The 27,838-nt window shown below is 42.0% G+C and overlaps 1 protein-coding gene across 2 annotated transcripts in view; it reads left to right on the top strand.

The window, feature by feature from the left end:
* EPSTI1 (epithelial stromal interaction 1) overlaps positions 1 to 27,838 on the top strand; it is a 92,749-nt gene that overhangs the window by 22,556 nt on the left and 42,355 nt on the right. For both annotated transcript variants that reach the window (XM_040991356.1, XM_040991357.1), the window contains exons 5-7: positions 1,659 to 1,732; positions 2,410 to 2,493; positions 13,142 to 13,215. In XM_040991356.1, the coding sequence (XP_040847290.1) occupies positions 1,659 to 1,732; positions 2,410 to 2,493; positions 13,142 to 13,215 (232 nt within the window). The remainder of the gene's footprint in view (positions 1 to 1,658; positions 1,733 to 2,409; positions 2,494 to 13,141; positions 13,216 to 27,838) is intronic.

The raw sequence follows: 27,838 nt of genomic DNA, 5'->3' as shown, positions 1-27,838 counted from the left end.
CTCGCTTTGACCTATCCAACCCTGCTTTGTAAGTTGAAGGTAGTTGCCTGCTAAGTTTTTCTAAGCTGGGTTTCAGGTACCTTCTGGAGGATTCTGTCTAGTACTCAGGCATCTCACTTTAGAATGTGGAGCAGTTGACACAGCTGTTTGTCTTGGGACGTTGGCAGAAAATAAGTAGGAATCTCATGTCGACTTTCATATGAAGTTTGCAGGAATGGGCAGGTATGGGCAGTGGGGACAATAGAAGATAGAAAAGATGATTCTGGAATGTATTAAGCTTATAGATTTATTTTAAACGAAATCTGACATCCTGAGACATCTGGCTATCTCTATGCTTGCTAATTCTCAATGCTTCCCCATTTCTGTATCCTTTAAAATATTGGCGTGTTTGTAGATGACACTTGAAAGGGGCTGTGACATTAGATAAAAGGCTTCTAATAGTCTTCACGATTTCTTTGTGTCCTTACTCCCCGTGACAGTGACTCAAATGCCAAATCCAAATGGGCCATATATATCTTTTGTAACTCAGAAGAAAAGTCCCTGTGGTATCTTTAGCACTTCAACTACAAAAACTACAGTGAGCACACATTGTTTTAATGCTTCTTCTGTGAGCATGAATCTTCTGAAAACTGACATTCGGAGTGACCAGTGCACCCGAGAATTATGTCAAAAGAGCCTTTATGACGCCTGTCCTCACCTGGCGTAAACACCGAAAAGGCCCTTAGTGGCAGTTCTCACCTTGTCAAACTGTTAAGGGTTTCTGGATTAAAGTGATTTCAGGATTTTAAGGAAAGCAAACAAATCATCTAGCATCCACATTTTTCTCTGGAGCACCTAGAGAAGGAACAATAACTATGAATACTCATTGTAATATTTCCATTGTATTTTTAAAAACTTGGTTATAAAGTCTTACCTAGTGGCAAGACCCTTGAGAATTTTCTGAGCTTGAATGCTTGTACACAAAAAACAATAGCGTTAGGAGACATAAGGCGATTGAAACATCATCGGTCATCATGTTGATCAAGTTGCATGAATAGTCATACTCAAGTGGGAAGGATGTTCTAGAATTTCCAGAGCAGACACTCCTACCGTTCAGTATAATGCTTCAAGTTGATCTAAGTAAAAATTTCAGTACCCACAAATGGGTTGGACATTTGGCTTAGTGGCTAAGACGCTATCTGAGAGGCCCGTGTCTCAGTTGGGACTGTCTGGGTTGGCTGGCTGGTTTTGCTTGCTGACTGAAGCTTCCTATTAGTGCAGACTCTGGGGAGGAAGTGGGGTTGGCTCATGGAATTGGTTCCCTGCCACTCAGGTGGGACCTGGCTGGTGCTCCTGACTGCTGATCACCGAACTTGCCACTGTGACCATTTGGGATTGGGAACCAGCGGCTGGGGGTGCTCTCCCCGGCCTCCTCTGAAGCAAACCTAGAAGTGGTTCATGGCAGAGATACCTTCGTTGGGTTGCCCTTGCCTTTGGGCATGTGGCTTGTCTTTCTGCACAGCTCCATTTCTGCTTTCTGCAACTGCCAGTGTTTAGATTCTTATTAAGGGAGCTAGGCGTGTGTTCCTTCCAGGAATGTAGAAATGGTGAAGGAACAAATCTCATTGTTTCTTCAGGGCTGACATGTTCGCTTTGTGCTCATGTGTTTCCTTCCTTAGGTGGGAGCCAAGGTGAGAAGGAAGTCAGGCAGAGGCAGCAACTCCAACTAACGCAATCAAAATACCAGCTCAAGGTCAGTCTCCCGTTCTTTTTGTTTAAATTCAGCCTGGAATTTGAGTGCCAGCATTTTGAAGGACCTGTGAAGTAACACAATAGCATTACTGAAAACCTAACACCTTTCAACCAGGTGCAAAAGCACTTGTCAAAAGCAAAAAAATCAGGAAGGGAAAAGTAGAAAAATGCCTAGAATTTTTATCCAAACCATCTATGTATCAGTCAGTTTGATGACGGGGATTTTACAATGAATATAGATCTGAGTCTGGTGTATTTTGAATGATTTGGTTTCAAGAATTTGGATTTGTTTGTCTCATGTCCATCATGGATATGGAACAGAAGAGATTTATAATATTCAATGTTTTTTTTTTTAATACTGAACAGTACAAGTTTTATAATCAGGAAAAGTTATTTTATCCTTCTCCTATTTCCTTCGGAGAGAGACACTGAGAAAGACAGACAGGCAGACAGATGGACAGACCATGGAAGCTATGGAAAGATTACAAAATTGCTGGGCAGGAGATAGTCTGACCGTTCTGCATGATCTAGGCAGCTCCACAGAGCAACCTGCAATCACGGTGAGGTTATAGCAGAGACAATACTGTAATTTACCTTTCATTATAATTTTGTGTGTCAGAAGTTGAGGCTGAAAAATGTAACTGCTTTTTTATCCTCTATAATCTCCCCGCAATTTAGCTGAAAAGAGAAGAATCTGCAAGAATCAGGAAGGCAGCAGAAGAAGCTGAACTGCAAAAAATGAAGGCAGTTCAGAGAGAGAAGGTAAGAGGTGGGGCTGACCCAGGCCACCTTCACTACGTGCGGCATAGCAGACTTTCATCTAGACACTGGACTCCAATGAACTCATCGAATCCTCATGGTAGCCCTGTGAAGCATGGGTGATCCTTATTACCCAATGAGTAATTGAGGAAACTGACTCAGAGTGTAGACAGTTAGCCCAACACTCTGCAGCTAGGCAGTGGACTGGCCCTGGAGCTTGAGTTGTCAGTCACCACATCATCTCACTCCTTGGGGACTGACCCAAGCAGTAGCTGTGCACTTGGCTGGAAGGCAGATAGTGAGTACATGGCCATACGTGTAGTCAAACATGCACCTGCCCAGAGTAAGTGTGTTATAGGCAAACGTGCCTCCTTACTGATAGCTTAAAACATGTGAATTTGTACCTGAGGATAAGTGATATGATCTACTCTAAAAAGTCTAAAAACTAAAAAAAAAAAGTGATGTTTTAATTTTGATATTCCTTGTGGGAGTTGGGAAATTTTTTTCTTAAAAACACTTGTCTGTGGGTCTGGCATAATGGCTAATTCCTTACCTTGTAAGTACCAGGATTCCATATGGGTGCAGGTTCTTGTCCAGGCTGCTCTGCTTCCCATCTAGCCCCCTACACTTACAGCCTACAAAAACAACAGAGGATGGTTCAAAGCCTTGTGGCCTTCACCTGCATTGGAGATCTGGAAGAAGTGCCTGGCCCCTGGCTTTGGGTCAGCTCCACTCCAGTCATCACAGCCATTTAGATAGTGAACCAGAGGATGGAATGTCTTTTTCCTGTCTCTCCTTCTCTCTATAAATCTGATCTGCCTTTCCAATAAAAATAATAAATCTTTAGAGGAAAAAAAAAGCTTGTCTGCTAGGGAATGAGGATGACTGGGATGTTCTTGGCCCGTGCTTGTTCTCCACAAAGTCCAAATCTACAGTTGGTGTCAATTGTTGCTTGTGTAGGGATGTGTGTGTGACTCACGATGCATGTGGCATCTGCTGCAGGCAGAGGTCGAGGAGATGCAGCTCTAATTCCTGCTGTCCTTCCTTCCTGCCTTAACATCCTTCATTCCATTCTCTTTACTTTTAAAGAATAAGTGGTGTTCAAAATTAAAACCTGCTTATTAAGCAGCAGATATTTTTGTAACAGTCAAGAGTTAATAAAGTCACAAGCAGATGGCTCACCTGACATGTCAGAGCGTGGAGTCTCCCCTCCCCCTGGAGCGTTCTCTCTTGGCCCTTGGCGGAAGAGGGTTATTCTTTCCCAGGAGGTGTCTCTTGTGTTGTCTGATCAGGGGCAAGTCTCGAACCCTCCCTGAGCTGTCCTTGTAAGATGAGTCTTCTCCCCAGACCGAGAACATCCTCTTACTGCAGAGACGAAGGGTCAAGGGGTGGAAAGAAATACTCCATTTGCACAGGTGGGGCTGTATTAAAACCCTGCAGCTACAGAACAAGATTATAAAACTTGATTTGCAAAATTTGCTTCAGCAATGTTGATCAGATATTGTACTTTCCCCTGGAAATAGTTTCTTTTTTATTACAATAACTTTTCCATCTGCCTGTCTTCCTCTTGTGCTTTTCTATCCTCCAGTCATCTTTTCTTGATCTGTCTCTTTTTCCTATTTCTTCTTTTTTTTTAAAAATTAATCTTTATTAGAAAGGCAGATAGACAAAGAGGAGAAGAAACAGAGAGGAAGTGCTTCCTTATGCTGGTTCACTCCCCAAGTGACCGCACTGGCCATTGCTGAGCCGATCCTAAGCCAGGAGCCCGTAGCCTCTTCCAGGTCTCCCACGCGGGTGCAGGGTTCCAAGGCTCTGGGCCGTCCTCGACTGCTTTCCCAGGCCACAGGCAGGGAGCTGGATGGGAAGAGGAGCTGCCAGGATTAAAACTGGTACCCATATGGGATCCCGGGCATGCAAGGAGAGGACTTTAACCACTATGCTATCACACTGGGCCCCTCTCTTTCTTCTTAAAAGGAAATTTTGCACATTGGTTTTGTGATATTAAAGGAAATGGTATAATCTGGATGGACACATTTAAGGTAGAGCAAAGAAAATCATGAAGTCATCACCAAGAACTGAAGTAAGAGTTATTTATTTATTTGTTTTTATTTAGCAGAGATTCTGAGTCAGTGAAAGAGTGAGATAGAGCACTCTCCTGTTTGCTAGTTCATTCCCCACATGCTTGCAGCCAGTCTCCTGGATCATGCTGAAGCCAAGAGCCAGGAAATAAACCTAGGTTTTCCCTGTGGGTGGTTAGGGACTCAGCTGCCTGAGCCACTACCTGCTGCACCCCAGGCTGTGGCTTTAACAGTGAGCTGCAGTCAGGAGCGGAGCTGAGACTTGATCCTCAACCTCAAATTCAGGTTCCAAATGGTGTTTAGCTGCTACGCTAAACACCTGTTTCAGTTGCTGAAAAATTACTGTGTTGCCACCTCTTATCCTACACGGTCCTCATTAGTTTTTACTGATATCCACGTTTGGCTGATATATGGGGCTTTCATAGTTCATTAATGCAGTCTATCATGAATGTTAGCAGCTAGAACTGTCTTCTTGACATTGGGTAAAAGCAACATGCCTCTCATTCCAAGTTATACCGGAACACTAGACATTGAGCAGTCATCAAATATAGACGTTGCAGTTTGGTTGTTCCTCCTAACCTGTTACCTTTATGATTCTTGTGCATTCTATGGGAAAGGAAGAAATGGAAAGAGAGCTGGTCTACTGACTGTTTCTCTTAAAGGTGTGGCCTTTGAGCCAGTGGCACTGGCATAGCCTGGGAGTTTGTAGAAGTACAGCTTCTTAGGCTCTTTCTTAGATCATTGGGATCAGCATCTGTACTCCAGCAAGCTCCCTGGGTGATGAGTACACATTGGAAATTTTGGAGAGCATCAGTCTCAACAACCTTGCAAAAGATAGAGCCACTCTCCGGACCCCACCCTCCCACAAATTCGTGTCTGATACTGCCAGGCCCGCACTGCCATCAGGACTCCAGTGTCTGCTGTCGCGTGTACGACTGTGGCTTTTTGTACTGCATATAAGCCTGTTTAAACCGTAGCCTGTGTCAGACAAAGGAAAAATGGACGCTGGCCAGCCAGTAATGACATATTTCACATTGCCAGTGTAGAAATGGCCAAGGGAAGTGATAATAGCTGTGCTTATGGAGCACTTAGTCTTTAAAATGCACAGCAAATACACACATGGACACCAGCCTACAAAACATTGTCCTTCTCCTCATTCAAGTGGCTGCCGCCGCCGAGGAGCTCCCAGGCAGGCAGGATCCAGGCCACCCAGCTGTCTGGGCTTGACCTGCCTTTTGTCTGCCTTCCATTCAGTTTTCCCTTGCTAAGGAATAGCCCCAAGGGACCACTGGCTCTAAGCTTGGTCACTCTGTGCGTGTGTAACATTGAGAGTAAAGTGGCTCCTTAGCCAGTGTGTGTGGCTGTTCTTTGACTCGGAATGAACAGCAAGGTGCGAAAAGTATTCAGTTGTGTCAGGGAGACCCAGAAGGAGTTACTCCCTTGGATGAAAGGGAAGTATGGAGAGGTCCCTGGAATGCATGCAACTTGAATTGCCTGGAGCATGTAGGGATCTTCAGAAAGCTCAAGGACATATGTACTGTGAAAAAATTATGTGTGGATTTGAAAAATTTTCTTTTGTGCCAAAATAAGCTTAATCTCATAGTTCCATCTTTCCAGGAGTTTTGTGAAGTGCCATCATGTGTCTTTGACGTATGCATTTCTAGTATGCTAGAGCCTTCTTGTACTAACTTATAAGAGTACACTGGTAAATAGCAGGATTTTCTTGAGCTGGTTGACTTCCTGTTGACAGCCTGGGATTGACTTTGGTGGGAATATGTACATGACAAGGGCAGGCATTTAATGAGGTGGTTTGCATCCCAGTTCCTCTGCTTCTGATCCAGTTGCCTGCTGATTGTGTTCTAGGAGGCAGCAGGTGATAACTTAAGTGTGGATCCCTGTCACCCATGTGAGAGATGGAGACTGAGTTCCAGGCTCCTGGCTGCAGCCGGGCTAGCCCTGCATGTTGGAGGGCGTCCGAGGAGTGAACCAGCAAAATCTTTGTCCATCTCTGACTCTCTGCTTTACAAATAAAATGAAAAGATGAAAGATAAAAATTAAAATAAGTAAAACTTAAAAATAAGATACAGATTAAAAAAGATTATATTATAGAAATTAGTAAATACTATACTTCCGCCTCTGTTGCCCCGCTGTATGGCAGAATTGGTTGATCAAAATTTGCCAGTGCAGCATCGCTGAATGCCAAGTGTGAGAGCTACTCACTTTTCCTCCCCTAAGACCCACATTCAGAGGGCGAGGAGTGCGAAGATTTAGTGAGGAATTTTGCATGTTGTATACTCACTAGTAGTGGATTTTACAGTAGATTTTAATCCATGTGGTAGACATAATAATGCTTCAGGATGTCCAAGTCCTTGGAGCATTGGAATATGTTCTCTTATACAGGCAAGGGTCACTGATATTCACAAGGGGGCATAAGTTTGCTAGTTGAACTTGTGATATCCACGTGAGCTCAATGTAATAGAAGGTCATTGAAATCTGCAAGAGGAGGCAGAAGAGAAAGATGACGTGACAGATTCATCCTCGGTAGCTGGCTTCAAAGATGGAGGAAGAGGCCAGTAGCCAAGGAGGCGGGGGGGACAGTCGAAGCTGAAAAAGACCTCCAGTCTTCCCCCTCAGACACCCAGAGACACTTATTTCAGCACAGTGAGACTCATGCTGGATTTCTTATTTCCAGAACCTTAGAATTTTAAATTCATACTGTTTTAAGCTACTGAATTTGTAATCATTTGTTCAAGAGATCATAGAAAACTTATACAACTCATGTGTTTTTATAATGATGTGTTAATTTTTCTTCCCAGAAATCCATAAAGCAGAGACAGTGTTTTTGTAATATTAGAATCTCAGAGAAGTAGCAGGTGGTTAAAAAAGAAGGCACCATTCCAGGTAAAGAACTTTCTTTGGTGCTGGAAGGCAGGCTGACTGGGAAGGTTATCTCCTAACTGGAGTGCTGAGACGGCACCGTCCTTCACTATAGCATCCTACTGATGAATTGAGTAATACCTATTTTTTTTTTCTGAATAGTTTCATAATATCCACATACCTAAAAAACAAATCCAATCTTTCGATTGGATGTGAATGACCCTCCCTGCCTCCTGGATATAGATTTTTCTGCCATTAATCTATATATGTCTAAAATAATTTCATATTCACATAGTATTGTGTCTTTTCCAAATACTTTCATTAGGTTTCCCCAAAATCTGAGCAAATGCAAGAAGCCATCTAGTAGTCTGAGTGGCATCCTAAGCCTTGCCTTGCTCTTTCCACTAAGCTGCGACTGGCCTAAGATCATGTGGAGCACTGCGAGTCTGTTTTATGCAGACACTGAGAATCATCATGGAACAGGAACTAACCAATGCAATGGCAGCTATGCACCGGAAACTGCAGTGGTGTTGAGGAGTCCCCATGTGTTGCTTTCTTATTTCTAAGAGGCAAGTAGGAACAAAGGCTTAAGAACAATTTTAAGGGTAAACCTCAGCATGGTGGAAATTATTTCAACATTTTTTTTTTTTATAAACTAGGGAACATTTCTATTTCTTTTATTTCTTTTTTTCAGTGTACAAAGCAAGATTTATTTGAGAGAGAGAGAGTGAGAGAGTGAGAGAGAATAGGAGGGGGCTGCAGGGGAGGATAAGACCTGGGAACATTTTTATTTAAAAGCCTATTGAGGAATACCAGTGTTTCCAAGATATATTCTTCCTTCATATTTTTGTGGATGATAGAGGAGCATTAAATGTTTGGTGGTTGAAACACAATGGCATCTCATGAGCATAAATTCCCATGATGTTGAAATGTGAACGATGTTTCTGTGAACTTTTAATGATATTTCTTAGAATAGGCTGTGAACTTTTTTATTAAAAGATTTATTTTTGTTTTTATTGGAAAGTCAGATATACAGAGAGAAGGAGAGCCAGAGAGGAAGATCTTCCGTCTGCTGATTGACTCCTCAAGTGGCTGCAGTGGCTGGAGCTAAGCTGATCTGAAGCCAGAATCCTGGAACCTCCACCTAGTCTCACACATGGGTGCATGGTTCCAAGGCTTTGGGCCGTCCTCGACTGCTTTCCCAGGCCACAAGCAAGGATAAGGATGGGAAGTGGAACAGCCAGAGCATGAACTGGCGCCTACATGAGATCCTGGTAATTGTGAGGCAAGGATGTAGCCACTGAGCCATCATGCTGGGCCCTAATACTATCCCTTTGACTCTGTTAAAACAACAGTCACTAAACGTTCATGATGTTGCTGGAGGAAAAAAAATACACCAAGTTTTTTTTTTTTTAAACTATAGCAAGGTTATAGTTTCTGCCTCAGCTGGGACTTCAGTAATGCCTAAAGTCATCATTTTTCCTTTGTGTTTTAGACACAGCCCAAATTATGTTCTTCTTACCCTTTCCTTTCTTTCTCAGCACATGACATTATCTCTTACTTGATAGAAAATAAAGACTATTAAGTCTTAAGTATCATTGCCAACCAAATTAGTGGAAATGTTGTTCTGGAGTCCCCAAATCAAGTCCATGTTCTCATCACCCAGACAGCCATGCACTAGCTTCAGGGAGGTGGAAGAAAGGAGGTATTTATTGCAAAGAGCAAGGAGCTGGGCAGCTATTGCTTACTCCCTGGGCTCCCAGAGGAGTTGGAGGTGAATGTTCTTAAAGATTGAAATTGGTGCTGTGTGGTATGTGATCAGCTCATGTCCAAGTTCCTGGTTGGTTAGTGGTGCTTGCAATTTTGCTTTGATTGTTCAGAGATGCTGCGATCTTAAGGGAATTTATAATGGCCAGTAGGGCTTTGGTTAGTGTGAAGGTAATGTGAAGGTAGCAGCTAAGTTCTGCCCAAACTTAGAATTCCCCTAAACAAACCCTCTAGGCAGTGTTGGCCATCAGTGTTCTTACCTATTAGAGAAGCAAATGACTCCTTGAATCTGGTGGTGAGGACCTCATGAGGCCGGCTGCATCACTGCTTCAAGTCAGTGAATTCCTTTTGATGAAGGACAGACTAGGACACCCAAGAGGCTGGGCATTGCTTTTATAAGATAGGACTTTTTTTTTTTTTAAGATTTATTTATTTTTATTGCAAAGTCAGATATACAGAGATGAGGAGAGACAGAAAGGAAGATCTTCCATCTGATGATTGACTCCCCAAGTAGTCGCAATGGCTGAGATGGGCCAATCCGAAGCCAGGAGCCAGGATCCAGGGGCTTCCTCCAGGTCTCCCACACAGGTACAGGGTTCTAAGGCTTGGGCCATGCTTGACTGCTTTCCCAGGTATGAGCAGGGAGCTGGATGGGAAGTGGAGCTGCCGGGATTAGAACTGGTGCCCATATGGGATCCTGGGGCGAGTTCAAGGCAAGGACTTTAGCTGCTAGCACTATTATAGGACTTTCTTTTCAATATCTTTCTCTTGTTTCCTTGCTCTTGTTTTGTTGCTTCTGCCCCATCAAATCTCAGGGGGAATAAGGACACGCCTTGCCTTGCTCCTCTGACAGATTTCTCCATCTTTCTTCACCGTCTCAGCTTCTCCCCTGACTTCCCAGGCCCTTGCTGCTCTATCAGCTGAGCTCCTGCTGATAGGTCAGTGTTTGTTTTCTCCATTATGTTTGTTCTCCATCCCTTGCTCTCCTTGGTATAATCGTACTCAAGTTTCTCATCCTAAAACAAACTGCAGCCGGGTAGGCGTTTGGTGCAGTGGTGAAGATGCTGCTTGGCACACTGGCATCTCACATGGAGAACCCTGGTTTGGTTCCAGCTCAGCTCTTAGTTCTGGTTTCCTGCTAATGCACACCTGTGGTGGTGGTGATGGCTCAAGTCATTGAGTGCTGTGGCTCACGTGGGAACCCCGGGTTGCCAGCTCCCCAGACCTGGCTGTTGCAGGAATTTGGAGAGTGAACTGGTAGGTGAGATCTCTCTCTCTCACACACACTGTTTCTGTCTCTCTGTGTCTATCTCTCTGTCTCTCAATCACATATACTACCCAACACACACATTATCTTTCACATAAAATGCAAAAGAAAACCAAGCAAATTGAATCTCTCTATTCTGGCTGCTTTAAATTCTCTATTTCAAGCATCAGGATTCCATTTCTGAAAAGATTTCTCTGCTACATTTGGTTCCCAGATGTCAGTCTGGGAATTTTTCTTTAGCCGTCACCCAAGTCAAAGCATTCTGGGTGACACTGAGTCCGGTTGGTTAGGACTTGATCCTCCCACTGCTCTCTTTGCTCCTTGATGGGCTAGGTGTGGTTTGTATATAGTGCTTTTCTGGTCCACATTCAGCCAAGGTCACCAATGGTGTTCCTAATTGGAAAATACAATGGACACTCTTCAAGTTCTAACTTCTTCATGATAAATTAACTATTAAAATTCTGTTGTTCAGATTGGTCTCCAACTCAAGTTTTTACCTCTCATTAAACCTGTGATGTTTTAATCCTTTCATTTGATGGCCGATCCCTTGGGAAACCTGAAGAAAGCTATAAGCTTATCTTTTAATTGCATTTTCCCCTGAAAATGCCACTCATCTGAAATTAGTACCTGCACACATTGAACGTTCTTCAGCTTCCTGACTTGAGTTGGCCTCCATGGAGTGTGCCTTTTAAAAGGTTGACAGCAGATGAATGTTTGTGGAACTGCTGAAAGCACTTCCTCACTATCCTCTTCTGTGTCCACATTCTGTCATCCACAAGCTGGCATCCTCTAACTTATTTCACATTTGGCCATCACTGCTTCCGTATCTATATCCCCAGCTGGACTCTGACATTTCCCAAGTGGGGCTTGTTCTACGGATAGCTGTAGTCCTGACATTTGAGAAAGTACTAACTGCAGACTAGATATTTAGTAAGTGTTGAATAAATGGGACTCTGATATTATTTGACTTGTTTAAGGCCACTCAGTCATTGATTATGAACTTAAGGCTGAGTCTGTGTTTTCTTCCATCTGAGTCTCATTTTCTAGATATTTTACATTTTGTATTTATAGGAGAACATTTCAAAATGTTCTGGGGGGCAGGCATTGAACATATACCACCCCTCGAGTCCTGCCTATGGTTTTAATCCCTAAATGCAACATAGCTAGGGATAGGCCGGGCTAAAGCAGGAGCCTAGAACTCCAGTGGGTGGCACTGATCCATGTGGCTGAGCCATCTCCTGCAGCCTCCCATGTGCATTAGCAGGAAGGGGATCAGAAACGGAGGCAGGGCTCACTCCCATAAATTCTGATATGGAATGCAGATATACAAGCGGTGGTTTTATGCACTGTTCCACGATGCCTACCCTTGTCATTATTGTTGATGTTAGCATTCCAAATATTGGTTCAATCAACATCAGGTACTGGCCTGTAGTCTGTCGCCATCCTGATTCCCATCCCTCTCCCCCAAATGCGAGGATGTAGGAAGTCCGTCACAAGTGCCCATTCCTGATTTTGTTACAATTGTTTCTAGAATGAAAATATATTTATTCAGTTTCAGGATTTGCTATTAGTTTTCATCTCTGAATTTTCTGTTTCAGTAATAATTCAGTTGCTTGCATTATAATTGACTTCTCTAGCTTTAGTACTTTTCCCCCAGTTTATTCTGAAACTCCAATCATTAAACACTCTTGCCTTTTATCATGGGAAAGCTATACGTGGATGAAGGCTTTCATGGACATGAGCGATCTGAACAGTTTTCTCTCCTTCCTTGAAAGATGGAGCCAAAGTCGCATCAGGGTTTGAACATGATGATTTCCATTGTTCTTGTGTCATACATCCTCCTCTGAGACAGTCCAGTTTTTTATTAAAGCAAATACAGCTGTGTGCTGTCTCTGTTGGATTCATTTAAAACTTTGTATCTTCCCCAAATTGCAGAACTTGTTTCAGCACCCCATTAAATTTGTTGTCTAGGAATTTTACTTGTTTTTCATAAACAAGTAAAAAATGACAGTTGTGCCATGTGAGCAAAAAGCAAATGTTCCTAGGTTATTTAAATTAGACTAAAATATGCCAGTGCCATGGTGACAGCAGTATTAAATATGAATTTTCTTTTCTTGGGGCTTTTCAAACAGCTAATTTTTAAAAAAAGAACTCCTTGTTATTCAAGTGGATAACTTTCTTTGTGCTGCCTCTTCCTTTTTAAATGGCAGATGCTGTTCAGTCTTTCAACAGCTTTCAGTATCTGATCCCAAATCTGAAGGGAGTTGGCTTATGAACCTCTTCCTGAATGTTTTGGTAGGATTTGGGTATATAGGTAAATTCTGTGGGAACTAGCCAATCATTTTACCATCATTTTCATATAACACGACTTGTGTGGAATTTTCATTAGAGCATTTTGAAAATGCCACATAAAAATGTTGGATGAAAAGAATTGAATGTGGAATATTGGTTTTTGTGGTTATAGCAGTGAGTTGTAAGAGAGGAGCTGGGAGAGCAGTGGCGCACCTGGCACCCGGTGTGGCAACTGTGGGGACTGAGAAAGTCGTTGTCAGAGAACCTTAGTGAACTGAAGGGCTAGGTCATGTGACCCTAAGGGTTTTGACCATTGGACAGCTTTAACATCATGGTTCTACTGGTTACAATATGATATTTGTAATTTCAGAGCAATAAGCTAGAAGAGAAGAAACGACTTCAAGAAAAGCTTAGAAGAGAAGCCTACAGAGAACATCAGCAGCGGTAAGTTTATGTTTGTCAGAACTTTGTATCCATATGGGCATCTTGTTCACTCAGCTTCCTGTGGGTTGTGATTCTCTTACAAAACCATGTGATATCAGATTATTGCATGCTACATCGCTCATGTAATTGAACTTATTACCATATAAGCAGGGGTCTAATGTTACAGAATATTGGTACTCACCACAATATTTTCTGCAGTCAGTTGATTTGCAATAAGACTATGAAATTTGAGAGATTTCCCATTATAACTAACTGAAGGTTGGGTGCTTTGGTAATCCAACGTGTTTCTGATTATTTTGATTTCCAACATATCAATTTAAGGAAGAGGTGTTTGAAATAACATACCCAAGCAGAATCTAAACTAGGAGTTTAGCTAATGTACTGAGGAGGACTACAATGCATTTGTAGTTTTCCTGTTTTCTTTTAGTGAATGATTGAGCATATATTAATTCTAATAAAATTGTTTTTGACATTTTTTATCAGAGTAGGTTTGAATTTACAAAACAGATTGTGAGGTAGCTGTATTTTTTTCTTGACAAGAATTGAGAAATTATTTAGTAGTTATGGTTAAAATTTCCAATTGGTGGTCATAAACCACAGTGACTTTCCAGTGCAATTTCTGAATGAGAACAGCCAATATATGTGGGGAAATTACTATATAGTTTATAAAGCAGATAAGTCTGTTATGCAGGCTTTAAAGATAAGCTTATGCCTTCACTTTCAACAACTAGGCTATTTAAACACTGATTAAAAGAAGGCAAACCAAACAATCCTGTTTCTGGCCCTGCATTAATTCCACAGATGGTAGAATTAGAACCAAACTGATCTGTGTGTGGTGTTCTAGAACAATTCCCAAGTTGTGATATTGTGCAAACTACTCAGTCTCTTCAAATATCAGCTTGTTACCATTTTCATTTTGAAAATTGCGATGATGCTATCTGTCTAATAGGATATTTGTAAGGATTGAAGAAAATATGTGAATGAAATAAAAGTGTTAGAGTATTATGGGGATTTGAAATGATGCTTCTTGCAAACGTCCTTGTTGAGTGAGATCTTTCTTTTTGTGAAGACTCTCTATAGAGTTCTGATCCCACCAGAACTAGTAATTGGTCTACTTTCATGTGGCGTGTTCGCTAACTGCCTTCTATTCTCTCTTTCCAAAGTGGTCTCTCACTTAAAATTTAAGATGATTCAGGTGTTGGGGTGGCCATTGTTGTGGTAGCCTACAACACATCTCTCCCTCAAGGACAACATCCTCTAGTTTTCTTATATCGTTGATGTTCTGCCTCTATTCTAAGTGCCATTTTCTTGCTTTAACACTCATAGAGAAGAACAGAAAAAGAAGTTTCTTAATCCCCTAGTTTTCTCCTTAGCAAATTAGGGACTGGTCCTCAGCCGTTCCAGACCAGAAAATGAGAGCGAGATGCAACGATATAATGGAGGCATTGGTGGTGTGTTCGCTCTTGGCTAAAATAAGCACTACTCTCAGTTTAGCCTCAGAATCCATAGACTCGTCTCTTCTCTCTCTTCTTCTAAGGCAGTCATGGGATTGAGGAGACTAATGGAAAGTGAAACGCTGGGAGAAATTGATACCTTGTAGAGATACAGGAGGGCTATTGAGTGTTAATGTACTGCCACCTCCTCCTTCATGTGCATACAGTGAATGAGAATGTCTCCTTGGGGAGTTGAGAGAAATAAAGTTTGAGGACCTAAGGAGTATGGTCCAAATAAGAACAATGCAATTGCCCTGTGGCATCCCAGTTTTACAATGGAAACGAGAAGACCTGTGTACCAGCGTACCAGTAGAGGGTCTTCAGTACAGTACTAGGAGGTTGAACAGGTTCATTCTTTGGGAAGTTTCTTTAAGATGGTGAGGTGAAGGGTAAGAGGCTCTTGTGGTTTTCAGAGGTTGGGGGGTGGTGCTGCCCAGCCTCCTTTCTTTCATGGTTTCACAGCTTCTTAAGTTTATGTTTCATTAAATACCAAAGATCAAGTGTTCTTTTTGTGTAAAGGAAAAAACAAGTTTTGCCCTCAGCCACCTTGCATGCCAGTAGTGGAGTTGAATTCAATTACATGCACGTTTCACTCTTGCTCTTTCTTCTACTTAACATGAAAGTCCCAGTTAGCCAGGAAAAAGAGAAGTTGGCTAAAAATGAGAAGTATCTCAAATCAATTTTTAAAGCCTATTGAGAAACACAAGGAGAGGTATATATGCAAGTTCCTTTTCATTTATAAAAAAGTACTGTGTTTTGAATTACTTTTGAAATTAAAAGATCAGGAACTCATGAAATGAATATCTGTTACGTAGCTCAAAGTCAGAAAGGAACTTAGAAAAGACATATCCTGTGTATAACAAATTATTCTCACATCTTCTGAGAACCAGTTAAGGGTAATACAATGTCTAAGAAAGCCGTTGGAATTTTAACAGCACAAAGATTTCATCATCTAACCAGCTGCTCACCTGCCACCCCCAAAGCAGACTCTCCCCAAAGCTTTCCAATGAAGGCGTATAAATAGAAACAGAAATAAGAACTTTTTTTTTTCAAATCAGTTAGTAGCTTTCTAGTTTCTGTGTGCTGTGATGTGTGGTTCAAATAGCAGGCCAAGAATGATGCATTTTTCTGCAGAGGAGAAACCATGAACTTGAGCAGATGGTAAATCCAAGTTGCTGGAGAAAAAGCTCAAGACAGCAACCTGTGACACCACCCCGAGTCTCTTAATGTGCTCTTCCTCAACACCTTGTTCCTGACTTCCTTCATTTGCTTCTGATTATTTTTAGTGTTGTCAATTATTTAGCTAACAGGCAGAAAACTAGGCTTTTATTGACATCCAAAGGGACTCTCCTGAGTGTAATAATGAAGGCAGTTTATTGAATGCCTGTGAGGTTGCTTTCTAATTGTATGCATTAATCTGCCCATGCAAGCTGGCTGAAAATACACAAGCAGATTGCACATACAGATGGAGCACACAGGATGGTTTTTATGAAAAGACCTCTGGAATGTACTTCCGCGGTACTGTCTTTTCCTTAAAAATCGAATGACTGTGACTATTTCAATTGGCAGCCGAGAGCAGACCAGATTAATGGTGCATTAAGTCTGCCACTTTGACTGGGGACAGACTCCAATTTCACAATTCAGATTTAGTTCTAGGGTTCTTCAGCTTGAAAGAAGAGGGTAGAAATGAGCATTTAGCTTTGTGTGGTCTTCATTTGTCTCTTTCATTATTTACTACTTATCAAAATTCACACACAATTCTTTTTTCAGGATAGTTAATATGACTTGCAGATGTGAAGAGCTGAAGTAACAAACTTTTAAAATTCTTTGTTAGTTTTAAAAATGTGTATTTATTTATGAGTGGAAGATGAAGAGGGAGAGAGAAAAATATCTTCCATATGCTGGTTCACACCCCTAATGTCTGTAACAGCCTGGATTGGGCCATGTTGAAGCCAGGAGCAGCAAATTCAGTCCAGGTCTCCCATTTGGATATGAGGTCCCTGACTACTTAAACATCACCTGCTGCCTCTCAGGGTATACATTAGAGGAAGCAGAAGTGGGGCTTGAACTCACGTAATCCCATATGGGCAGTGGGTATCCCACATGGTGTCTTAACCCATGTACCAAACACTTGACCCCATAAGTTTTGGTATAAAAGAGAGGAGATTATGATTTAGATTATGTAAGGCATTGAATAATATCAGTGTTAACATTTATAATTGTAAATGGCAATTTATTTATCTGTTTTGGATAAATGCTGGGACAGATCGGAATTTTGAGCCTATTTACGCAGTAAGAAGTTTGAGCGTAAGGTGGGAGTGATGTAGTAAGTACACTTTGTGTACAGGTATTAGTGGAAGCAGTATTCTCAAGAATATTCTGGACATATAAGAATTGGCAACATTTTCAATATTAAAAATATGAATTCAAATTTAATACTGATGTGATATAATAGATTATACATGAAAAAGCTTAAGATGTGTACATGCTTGGCTTTTAAATCAAAGTGAAAAGTACTTTATAATTAAGAAACTGGAGTGCTGGATTCAATGTCAGTAATATCATAGACTTTTTCCTTTTGAGATCAACTCTCTTAGGGATGTATCATCTAGATTTTATGTGCAGGAGTTTGAGTCAAAGTCATGGAGATGCATAAGGGATGCAACGAAATCAAGATCTTCAGTTTGGGGGATTAAGGAACATGGGTGATTTAGTAGCATGAGATACTGTGAAGGTCAGGAATTTCTGGGTAGCATGAGGGTCATGAGCACTGTAGCATCATGGGCAACTTTGGAGAGAACTATTAAAAAAGACAGATCAACTCAGAGAGAAAGACCTGAGCAAAGTTGACTTTTGTTTCTTTCTAGCAAGATCTAAATTTTGCAAGATAACTAAAGAAAGACTGGCATGTGTCTGCTCTCTAGCCAGTCATCGTGTGCGAGTGACATCATCTTCCCAGTCCCAACACTGAGTTAGCATCCAAAATTAATCTCAATGTGATATTGGTGGTATCTCCCAACCTCTCCTGAATTCGCTTGTCAGTAATATTTCCAACGTTGCTTCCAGAGCACCCCAGGCTTAGTTTTTAACACCTCAGCTGGAAAAGTTTTTGGAACCAAGCCCATTCCAAAACAGGACCTTTTTGCTTCTAGACTGCTAAGCTCTAATAAGCTCAGTCTGGTGATGGTATATTAGGAACATCTCTTCCTTTCTGTCATTGGAAACATGCATCTCTTTTATTTCCATTTGAATAATAGTGTGGTTATTTCCTTGGAGGCTCATCTTCATTCGTTTTCGTTTCCTTAGCTAAGAATCCAGGCAGGTCTGCTGAATATGCACACTTTAGGCCCCAAGTTTGCCTTCTAATATGTTCACAAACTTCAAATGCCCTTCATGGGAGTTTCCAAAAGACACTTCAGGGCTCAATTGATCCCTTATCCATATGGTAGGCTTAAATCCAACCTTGAATTTTAAGATTTAGGTAAGGTGAATAGAAAGTCAACCTATTCGTAACTTTCAATCTTATGCTAATGAAGTGAACTTACAGATAGCAGTGTCCTCGAACTACCATGTTCAGGGTAAGACTGAACTGCTTCTGAGAAGTCTTGTCTAAAGGGATTCCTCCCCTATTGAATCTTCCTCCCCTATTGAATCTTAGCCCATGCCAATGGTGAAGACCATATCACACTTTCCACCCATAGTCAGTTCTTTCTGTCAGTATCCTGGGGTGTGTGAACTTGTTTTCATTCCCTTGGCCACTACCCTCATGTTGGTATTTATCGCATGTATTTGAATGTTGGCCAGTGCCTCCTGGATTTCCTATCGTCTCCTCCTTCCACTACTACAATAGCTTCATTACTGTCTTTGCTATCTGTCTCTTCTCTTGAGTATTCTATATGTTTTATCAGAATCTAGTATTATAATTCATTGCTTTATTCATGCCATTCCTTTGTTCTAAAACATTTATTTATCTTCAGGTCTCCCATGCAGGTGCAGAGTCCCAAGGTTTTGGGCCATTTTTCACTATTTTCCCAGGGTGGAAGCATGGAGCTGGATGGGAAGTGGAGCTGGGATAGAAACTAGTGCCCAGTTCCTTGCAGGTTTAGGATTAGCCAGTTGAGCCATCACACCTGTGCCTTAGATTCTTTCTAATGCAAGTAATAACTGAGGAATGTGGGGTCCTGGCACAGTAGCATAGTAGCTAAAGTCCTCGCCTTGCAAGTACCAAGATCCCATATGGGTGCCAGTTCTAATCCTGGCAGTTCTGCTTCCTATTCAGCTCACCACTTGTGGCCTGGGAAAGCAGTAAGGGATGGCCCAAAGCCTTAGAGCCCTGTACCTGCAACCCGTGTGGTAGATCTGGAAGCGGCTCTGGGCTCCTGGCTTCGGATCGGTGCAACTCTGGTTGTTGCGGCCACTTGGGGAGTGAATCAATGGACAGAAGATCTTTCTCTCTGCCTCTCCTCCTCTCTGTATATCTAACTTTCCAATAAACATAAAATAAATCTTTAGAAACAGAAAAAAAGGTAGATCCCTATGGTGCACAGTGGAGACCCAGCCTGAGTTCCCAGTTCGACTTTGCCTGGTCTATCCCTGGCTGTTGCAGACAATAGAGGAATAGGAGTAGATTGGAGATCTATCTGCCTACCTGTGTGTCTCTTAGATGTTTTTAAAAAGGAAGTATAATAAGTAATTTAAAATAAGCTTATAGAATTAGCGGTTATTAAGAGATTTGTGAGGTTAAAGGTGGCAAGATTTTGCTTGGCTTGAATATAGACAGACAACTGAGATGCTTCTGTACTTAAATAATTAGGCAGAACTAGGGAATACCAGAGTAAAATGCACGCTCCTGTTAGACCTCACTTGTATTTGCCCTAAGTTTCGGACGTGTCAGTCATCTCCTGTAGTTTGTAAGTTGGTTCCTGTATCTTTCTGTGTTCACACATAATGTATCCACATTATCATGATCCATCATAGTCTCCTGACATTCCCCAAAAAGATGAAGATGTAAGACATCAGAACAGTTGCAAACAAGAAAGACAGTAACACAATCAAACAAAGGAGTCTTCATAATGTATGGAAGGTCCATGTTTTGAAAAAAAATTAGCATGCATATCATTTTTTTTCTTTGCATCAAAGACAACTTGACTTTTCTATATACTTTTTTTTTCCTATATACTTTTTGAAGTCTCCTTGTATGAGATTGATTTTTCTTTTCTTCTTCTTTCCCTTCCATCTCCCTTTCTAATCAGCATGAGTAATGCAGTGATTAAGATGCAGATTGGATTGTTTGTATGCAATATTGAAGTAGTTAGATTCAAGTCCTCACTCCACTTCTGATTCCAGCTTTGCACCCTGGGGACACCACAAGTGATGGCCAAGTTATTAGGACCCTGCCACACACTTGAGAGGCCCGGAGCCATGTGAGCTGTGTCTGGGTGTGGACTAGGATTGGCTGGACTGTAACACCCAGCAGTAAAAACCGTAATGGGTGAAGGCCAGTCAGGAAAGGCCACTGTTCCTGCAGGGACAGGAGGTGGTCTAAATAGGGCTGGCTCATGAACCCACTGATGGGTGCAAGATCTAACACTGGGAGAGGTTCTGATGGAGGAGCTTGGGAAAATCCTCTATTGGGATACAGTCCCTGAAGGTGAGCACAAGAACCATGATATGGAGCAGCCTGGACCAGGCCAGGTAATGGTATCCACTGGCATACCTATGGCTCAGGTCTGGGGCGAATCAAGATGGGCCAATTCATATCACCCACTGGTGAATCTGAGTGTCAGAATGGAGTATGGGTCAGGCCGGGTTGCATCACAACACATGCCAGTTCACGTGAACCCTGGGACTGTGGGCTGGCTGGGCTAGGCTAGGCTGTAGTCCTCACCAATGTGAACTGGAATTGGGATGGGCAGGGCCTGGCCAGGCTACAGCACCCACTGGCAAATGCTGAGGCGAGGCAGGCCATGCCAGACTGGGCTGCAACACCCAACCAGCATATGTTGAGACCAAAGGGAAAAGGGAGAACCTGGTAGGGGGACTGTGAGGAGCTCCCCTTCTGGACCACCATTCCCATCCCCCCAGTTGGATCAAGTTAGGCAGTACTACAACACCTTTTACCCTCATGTGAGCTGGATCAGGGAAATGCCAGGCTGGGTTGACTGTTCCTACTGATGCGTGCATAAATCAGAGTGGGTGTGGGTTGGTTGGGCTTTGCTGCAGCATCAGCTGGCACATGGTGGCACTGGGGGGCAAATTCTGTCAAGTTCTACTGCAGAACCACCTGGAAAGTGCAAAATCTGGCAGTGGAAGTTGGAGTAGTTAACAGTGGGCACCTCCCTCTTGGGTTGACTCTTCCACTGGTTAGCATGAGAACCAGGACTGGGGCAGGCATGGCTAGATAGAGAGTGGTACCTGGCAGCAGATGTGTGGGCTGGATAGTGGGGTTGGTTGGACTGAACTAGGCTTCAGTGCCTGTTGACATGTATGAGAGGTAAATGGGGTGTGAGTCAGATTGGACCAGTCTGCTGTACATACTAGCAAGCATGGGAACCAGGTCAGGAGGTGGGCCTAATGGGGGTTATTGTGGGCCCACTCCATCTAGGCTGCAGCTCCTACTGGTGTACATGATGGCTGAGTGTGTGGTGGACAGGACTGGGCTGGGCTCCAACACCCATTGGTTTGCATAGGAGACAGGCCTGGAAACAGAACTGATCTAGCAATCCCAACCACCATTGTGTGCATAACTTGATTGAGGCGACAGACTATGCTGGACCCTCTATTGGCATGCACACACAAGAATCAGGTATGGGATCACCTCAGATGAAGTTTCTTATGGTATCCGCCCAGCTGATCTGCTGAACTCAGAACCCCAATCATGGAGACAGTTGCAGGTTCCATGGTCTGATCGTGGAATGCATTTGTCAGAGCTGGGCCTCCTCAGTGGCTCTGAAGGGCAGTGGACAGCATGTCCAGGTGCACATGGAAGATTGGCAGTACACTGGCGTGTGCAGAGGACACCTGGTACCACAAAAGAGGATGCAGGACAGAACAAATTGATCAACTACCACAGCCAAGTGTTGGCGGTGAAAATCTGGACAAATGGAGACTCTAAGGAGGATTGTGTAAACCAGTGAATTCTGGAGAGATTTCATTGTTCTTGGAGTGGTGAGATTGGCAGTAATTCAGAGCTGTTGAACTATCAAAACCACTTGAGCAAGATCCTCAGAACATGCCCCTAAGGTGGGGACCCTAAGGTGGTGTCAGGTGGACTGTCCACCAACACAGGGTGCAGAGTTGTTGGGAGGCTGGGTATGGCTTCTCTCCTTATCTTCTCCCTTCCCCCAGATACAGGAAGAAAAAAAAGAGAATGTGGAAATGGTGATCTCACCCACATTCCTGTCTTGTAGACCTTGACCCTTATCACCCTAATCAACTATGTAAACATCATAAAGACAAAAAAAAAGAAAAAAAGGAAACTTGACACTTGGTCCAGTTATGGCCACGGCAAGCCTTTGGGGAAATGAGCCAATGAGTGAAAGGTCTCTGTCACTCTGCCTTTCAAATAAAGAAAATGAAAATCAAAAACTCAATGAGGTGGGACCAGTCTTGTAGCGTAATGGAGAAAAAGTCACACTGCCTGCCATGCTGGCATCCCACATGGGGGCCAATTCAATTCATGCCCTGGCTTCTGTACTTCCCATCCAGATTTCTGCTGATGACCTGGTAAAGCAGCAAAGAGGACCCAAGTGTTTGGGCCCCTACTACTCAAGAGGGAGACCTAGAAGAAGCTCCTGGCTACTGGGTGTGGCCTAATTCAGTCTAGACTATTGAGGCCATCCTGGAAATGAATGAGTAGATGGAAGGGATCTCCCTGTCTCTGTGATTCTCTTTTTCTCTCCCTCTGTCTCTGTAATTCTGACTTTCAAATAAATGGATAAATCTTAAATTAAACTTCAGCAGGATCAAATCAATATCAGAGAATTTTACGTATAAGAAAGAGGTAGGAGGGGATATGAACTATTCTGAATTTTTTTTCTCGGTTGCATGAGGGAATACTTATGAATGTCAGATATTTATAGAAAAATATTACATATTTATTTATGTCTATAAATAGCACAGATAATGTAACATGTCAAACTCACTGGTCGTGAAAACATCTTATTCACAAATAGAATCTGAAAGCGTCTGTCTCATGGCACAAGCATGAAATAGTGATTACCCGAGTGTGAGGAAAGTAGTGGGGTAATGGGGTGGTTGGAGATGCGAGAAGAACCTTGTCAACAGGTGCAATGTATGATGTTACGGTCAAACAGAAGAATAAGTGCTCTATGCTGCTATTTAGCAGAGTGACTGCAGATATCAGCAATTCATTATACATCTCAAAACAGCTGGAAGAGAGGATGTTGAATGTACTCTCCATAAATATATGATAAGCGTTTAAGGTCCTCGGTGTGTGAGTCACTCTGATTCAGTTATTATACAATATACACAGAAATTGAAATTTCACAATGTACTCGGTATTGTGTACATTTATTACATCAGATTTTTTAAATTAGAAAAAGTGCTAAAGTACAACAAATAAAACTTTAATCATTTCAACACAAGGTAATAGAGACTAGGTGCAATTTTTATAATAAAATATAACCAGAAAGCAAAATGGTAAGTCTATCAAATTAGTATTCACAAAATGGTATGGAGGTTGTATTTTCTTATTAAAACAAAAGCTGTTGGATCATATAAAGTAATAAAAATCTAGCTCTCTGCTCTTATAGGACATATTGATAAAGTAATATCTTTCTGCTAACAAAAGAAGGCAGATGCAGCTGTATTAATATGAAGTGAGTTGAATTCAAGGTGAAAAGTATTCATCAGGAGAGAGGGCATTCTGTATCACTAAACTATCACACTTAGAAGAAAATGTTAGTCATACATCTTTATTAACATATCTGCAATACGTAAGGCAAAAATGAAACAAAAACTGTAAAAAATCTCTAGTAGGTTGGATTTGCCCCCATTTTTCTTTTATTCTGCTGGTTCTCCATAAAAGTGAACAACTGAGGTCAGCCAGGAAACTACATAAGGAACAGAAAAAAACTGGCCACAAAATTGGCCATGACCAGTGACCTGAAAGACTCAAGAACTTTCAAAGCATCTCTATCTCATAGAAAGCCATGATGCAGCAAAAGTAGAAATTAAACAGTGAAGATTTTAGAGTCTGTTCACTTAAAGCATTTTTTTTAAAAAAGATTATTTTATATGAAAGATTTTACAGAGAAAAGGGGAGAAAGAGAGCTTGAGCAGTGGCCTAGCAAGGGAGTCCTTGGTATCCCTACTTGGCCCACTACATCCCCAGCTCTCCGCCCCAGGTCTTACGTGCGCTGATAGGAGCTGCAGCCCACTCTGGCATGTCTTACTTCTCCTCAGCATTCACTAGTGGGTGCTATAGCGTGGCTCAGCCTGTCTGCCCCCTCCCAGGTCATGCTGGTGGGTGCTTCAGCCTAGCCCAGCCTAAACAGCCCCCAGTCCTGGTCCTAATGTAAATGACTATCTGCATATGATTCTAAATAGCCATTTGTCAATGAACAGAGAACAAGCTGGAAGGGCACATACTTAAGCATTCATGCTCTTGTCTTTAAGGGATAGACTAAGATTGAAAGGAGTGTCAGTTAGTAGGATCTTTACTTTTTAAGCTTTCAACTCTTTGGCTTATGACTTCTATATTTATTGCTTTTGTAATTAGAAATTAAAACATTAAAGCCCAGTTAAAGGTAAGACTTGTTTAAGGTACAGGGGGATAGTGTGCTATAATTAAGCACAAAATTTAGCTTTCCAAAAGATACTATTTCACATGCATATGTTGCTTCTCATCTGTGATTTTGGGTTCTCTTCAGTGGGACTTGTATTTCTACCCCAGCGTGATTTCTTCCTCTCTTAATGACGGAAGCTCTGTGACTGCTCATAGGTATGTGGACGTCTTTGGTTCACAGCCAGTTATGTAGAGCTGACTCAGGCAGAAAATGAACGCCTCTTGGGCTTGTCCTAAGACCCTATTGCTAAGCACATGGTGGACACTCAGGAAGTCTTTGCTGTCTGCCTGAATGCATGTGTGGATGAGTGATTACCTATATCTCTTTGAGGGTGGTAAAGTTCAGGCTTGTAGGGGGTGGGAGTGGGAGGTGAAGGGGGAAGTCCCCGTGCCTATGGAACTATATCATGAAAAATAAAAAAAAGGGAAAGTTCAGGTTTGTGACGTTATTACAAAGTATAGGGTGGATATACAGTTAGGTAGACTACTTCTACCGACAGCTCCTAAGACATATTAAGGTTTAGTCTCCAAATGCGCTACGCTACATGAATTATTCATAAGTCAAAATTATGTGGTCCTCAGACAATTATGCATATTAAACTTTCTTCTGTAGTACTGTAGGAGTTCTTAAGATCACCAGGGGTGCTATTAAGAAACACAGATTCCTGGATTGCTCCCCAGACATGCTGAATTACAGTCGAAGTCTTGAGTCCAGTTATTTCTTAGAAGCGCCGCAGTTGACTCTCAGGAGGCCAGCCCCACAGGCATCTTCCTATGGTATTTTAGAAACTATTGTTCATGAAACCCAGTCTGACACTTGCCATGTCTTTCCCTGGTAAATGCCTCCCCTTCTCCCTCCCATCCTTCTGCCTTCCTCCCTCTGTCTCCCTCCCTTCCTCTCTCTCTCCTCTTCTCCCTCAGAAAATATGTAGCAACCACAAATATTAACATGGTCACACTGTTTGTATTTTAGTCACATTTGGTTAATTTTTTAAAAGAAACTAAATATTATTGAAAAAACTAGAATGTTATCCTTTTATTTTTATTGCTTCTGACTTCATCTTTCTCTAGCAGTACCTGCCGTGCTGGTACATAACCCACCAGAAATGTACTGTGTTTGAACAGATTGGGTTTATTGTTCGTCAAAACACATATGACAGGGAACATTGGCATGTCTCAATAAGAACATGCTAGAAACTTATAGGATTTGAACTTTATTTGTATCCTTTTAGGAAGAGCTTAAGGAAGCTAGGGATTGGACTGAATTTGGTGCCATTAGAATGTGGAGACAGGTTTATATTTGGGTATCTTAACAGATCTTAATTGTAGGCAGGGAAGACTATAATAAATGTGAAGTTATAATGGGTAAACAGGAAAAAGCCATTCGTTTGGTTGGGGAGAGAGATTTGGTAATTTGTGAGTTGCATGATCACCTTGTATGAGTTTGGAACTCTATGTGACTATTATGGCCAACAGTAGAATGAGGCTTGACTGCAGAGTGTAGCAGCACTGGGTTTAGATGTGTCTCGGACTAATTCCTGAGACTCACTAGTTATTCTTTTCACCATGCAAGTTGTTCTAAAACTTCCACGCGCTTGCATGCACACACACACACACACACACACACACACACCCCAGACATGTGCATTATATATAATTTTTACTTATTTGAAGTGATAGGTTATTTTTAAAAGTCTGACTGCACTATATATTTTTCTTTTTTTTCCCCCATTGGGTATGTTTTTAAAAGACTTAGCCATAGTGATTCATGGCACACTCATTCCTTTCCCTTTCTCCATCGCTTCCCTCTCTCCATCACTTCCTCCATTCATCTTCTGTCGTTATCTCTTTGACTTGTCCCAATGATGTTGGATTGTCTGTTCTTTTCCAGCTCTCCCTGGGCACCTGTGTAAGTTGTTCCAGAGCAGACAGCTAGATTTTATGCATATAGTAGGCTCTCCTAGGTATAGTCAGATTTCTCTCTTAAATGTTGCTCAATTTATTGTCCCATCAGCAATTTAGAGAACAGCTTCGCCAGGCACCTTCCCTAGCATAAGACAAGGTTTTTATGCATTTGTGTGTGTGTGTGTGTGTGACAGGTGTGAAATAATTCCTAGGTTTCCTATCACTGTTTTTTCACATGGGTGTTATGAGAAGCAGTCACGTGCAATGACTGCAAGCATGACCTCTGGGGTCAGGTTGCCCAGGTTTGAGTTGTGGTTTGATATTAACAGGTGTATGAATTGATCAAGTTACTTTTGTAGATTGTGGATTACAACGAAAATGTGTGTGATATCATGAAATTAATATATGTAAAGTGCTTCCAGTAGGACTTGATACTGCGTATCAAGTTGCTTTGTCAACATCATTGCTTCTGTCGCGATAGGCACTGACCTGAAGGGGCAGTTAAGATTTTTGACACAGTCTGAGCTCCTAATTCTCTCCGATTTTTGTTATCTCTGTCATTTGAGTACACAAGCAATCTTTCAAATGTTCGTGGAAAATGTGTATTATGAAAAAAAAAAAGCACTAGGCATGCTAATTCTCTGCTCTAAGAACTTCTCAAAAGTACCTTTAGATTTCAGCTCATGGGACATGAGAGGAGGCAAAAACTGCCCTATCTACTCCTAACAGATGAAAAGCAGCTGGAAGGGAGGGAGGTTAACATCCATTGTGTTCATTGAGGCCACCTCCCTCGTCATGGCTGCTTGGCTTACAGTAGGTTAACATCTCCATTAGAGCGTTCTTACGTGTTTTGTCCTGGTTCGAAGCTGGCAGTTGTGGGTAACCAGGTGGAGAAAGACTGCTTATTCCTTGTAGTCAGGTATGAGGGAGTGCAGACCCCTCACTCATTAGCTCCTCTACATGAAAGTAAGTTTCCGGTTTCTAAGGTTGTATTTATTACAAAGGCATAGAGACAAAAGGAGAGATATTTTCCATATTGTTTATTTCCAAATGCAAGATATAGCAAGGACTAAGCCAGGCTGAAGGAACTCAATTTGGGTCTCCAGTGTAGGTGACAGGGACCTGATTTCTTGGCTCATCACCAGCTGCTTCCAGCGTTCACGTCGGTAGGAAGCTGAATGAGCTGTGGAGGAGCCTATGGAGGAGCCTTTGGTTCGAAGCAGGCACTGGAACATGATGAGGTGGGCATTCCAAGTAGGGACTTACCTGCTACATCAAATGCCTGCTTCAAGTTTTGTTTTTCTACCAATTCCTCTGTAAATATTAACAATCCAAATCCTTCTCTTCTGTCAATAAAAGCAGCCTTATAAGACTTATTGTCTACAACTCTCCAACAAATATATACCATGCTCCATGT

Source organism: Ochotona curzoniae, unplaced genomic scaffold, assembly GCF_017591425.1.
Source record: "Ochotona curzoniae isolate NIBS_2020 unplaced genomic scaffold, NIBS_Ocur_1.0 contig_64, whole genome shotgun sequence".
In the NCBI taxonomy this organism is placed as follows: domain Eukaryota; kingdom Metazoa; phylum Chordata; class Mammalia; order Lagomorpha; family Ochotonidae; genus Ochotona; species Ochotona curzoniae.
The sequence above is the reverse complement of the archived record's forward strand: the minus strand, read 5'-3'. Positions and strand labels throughout refer to the sequence as shown.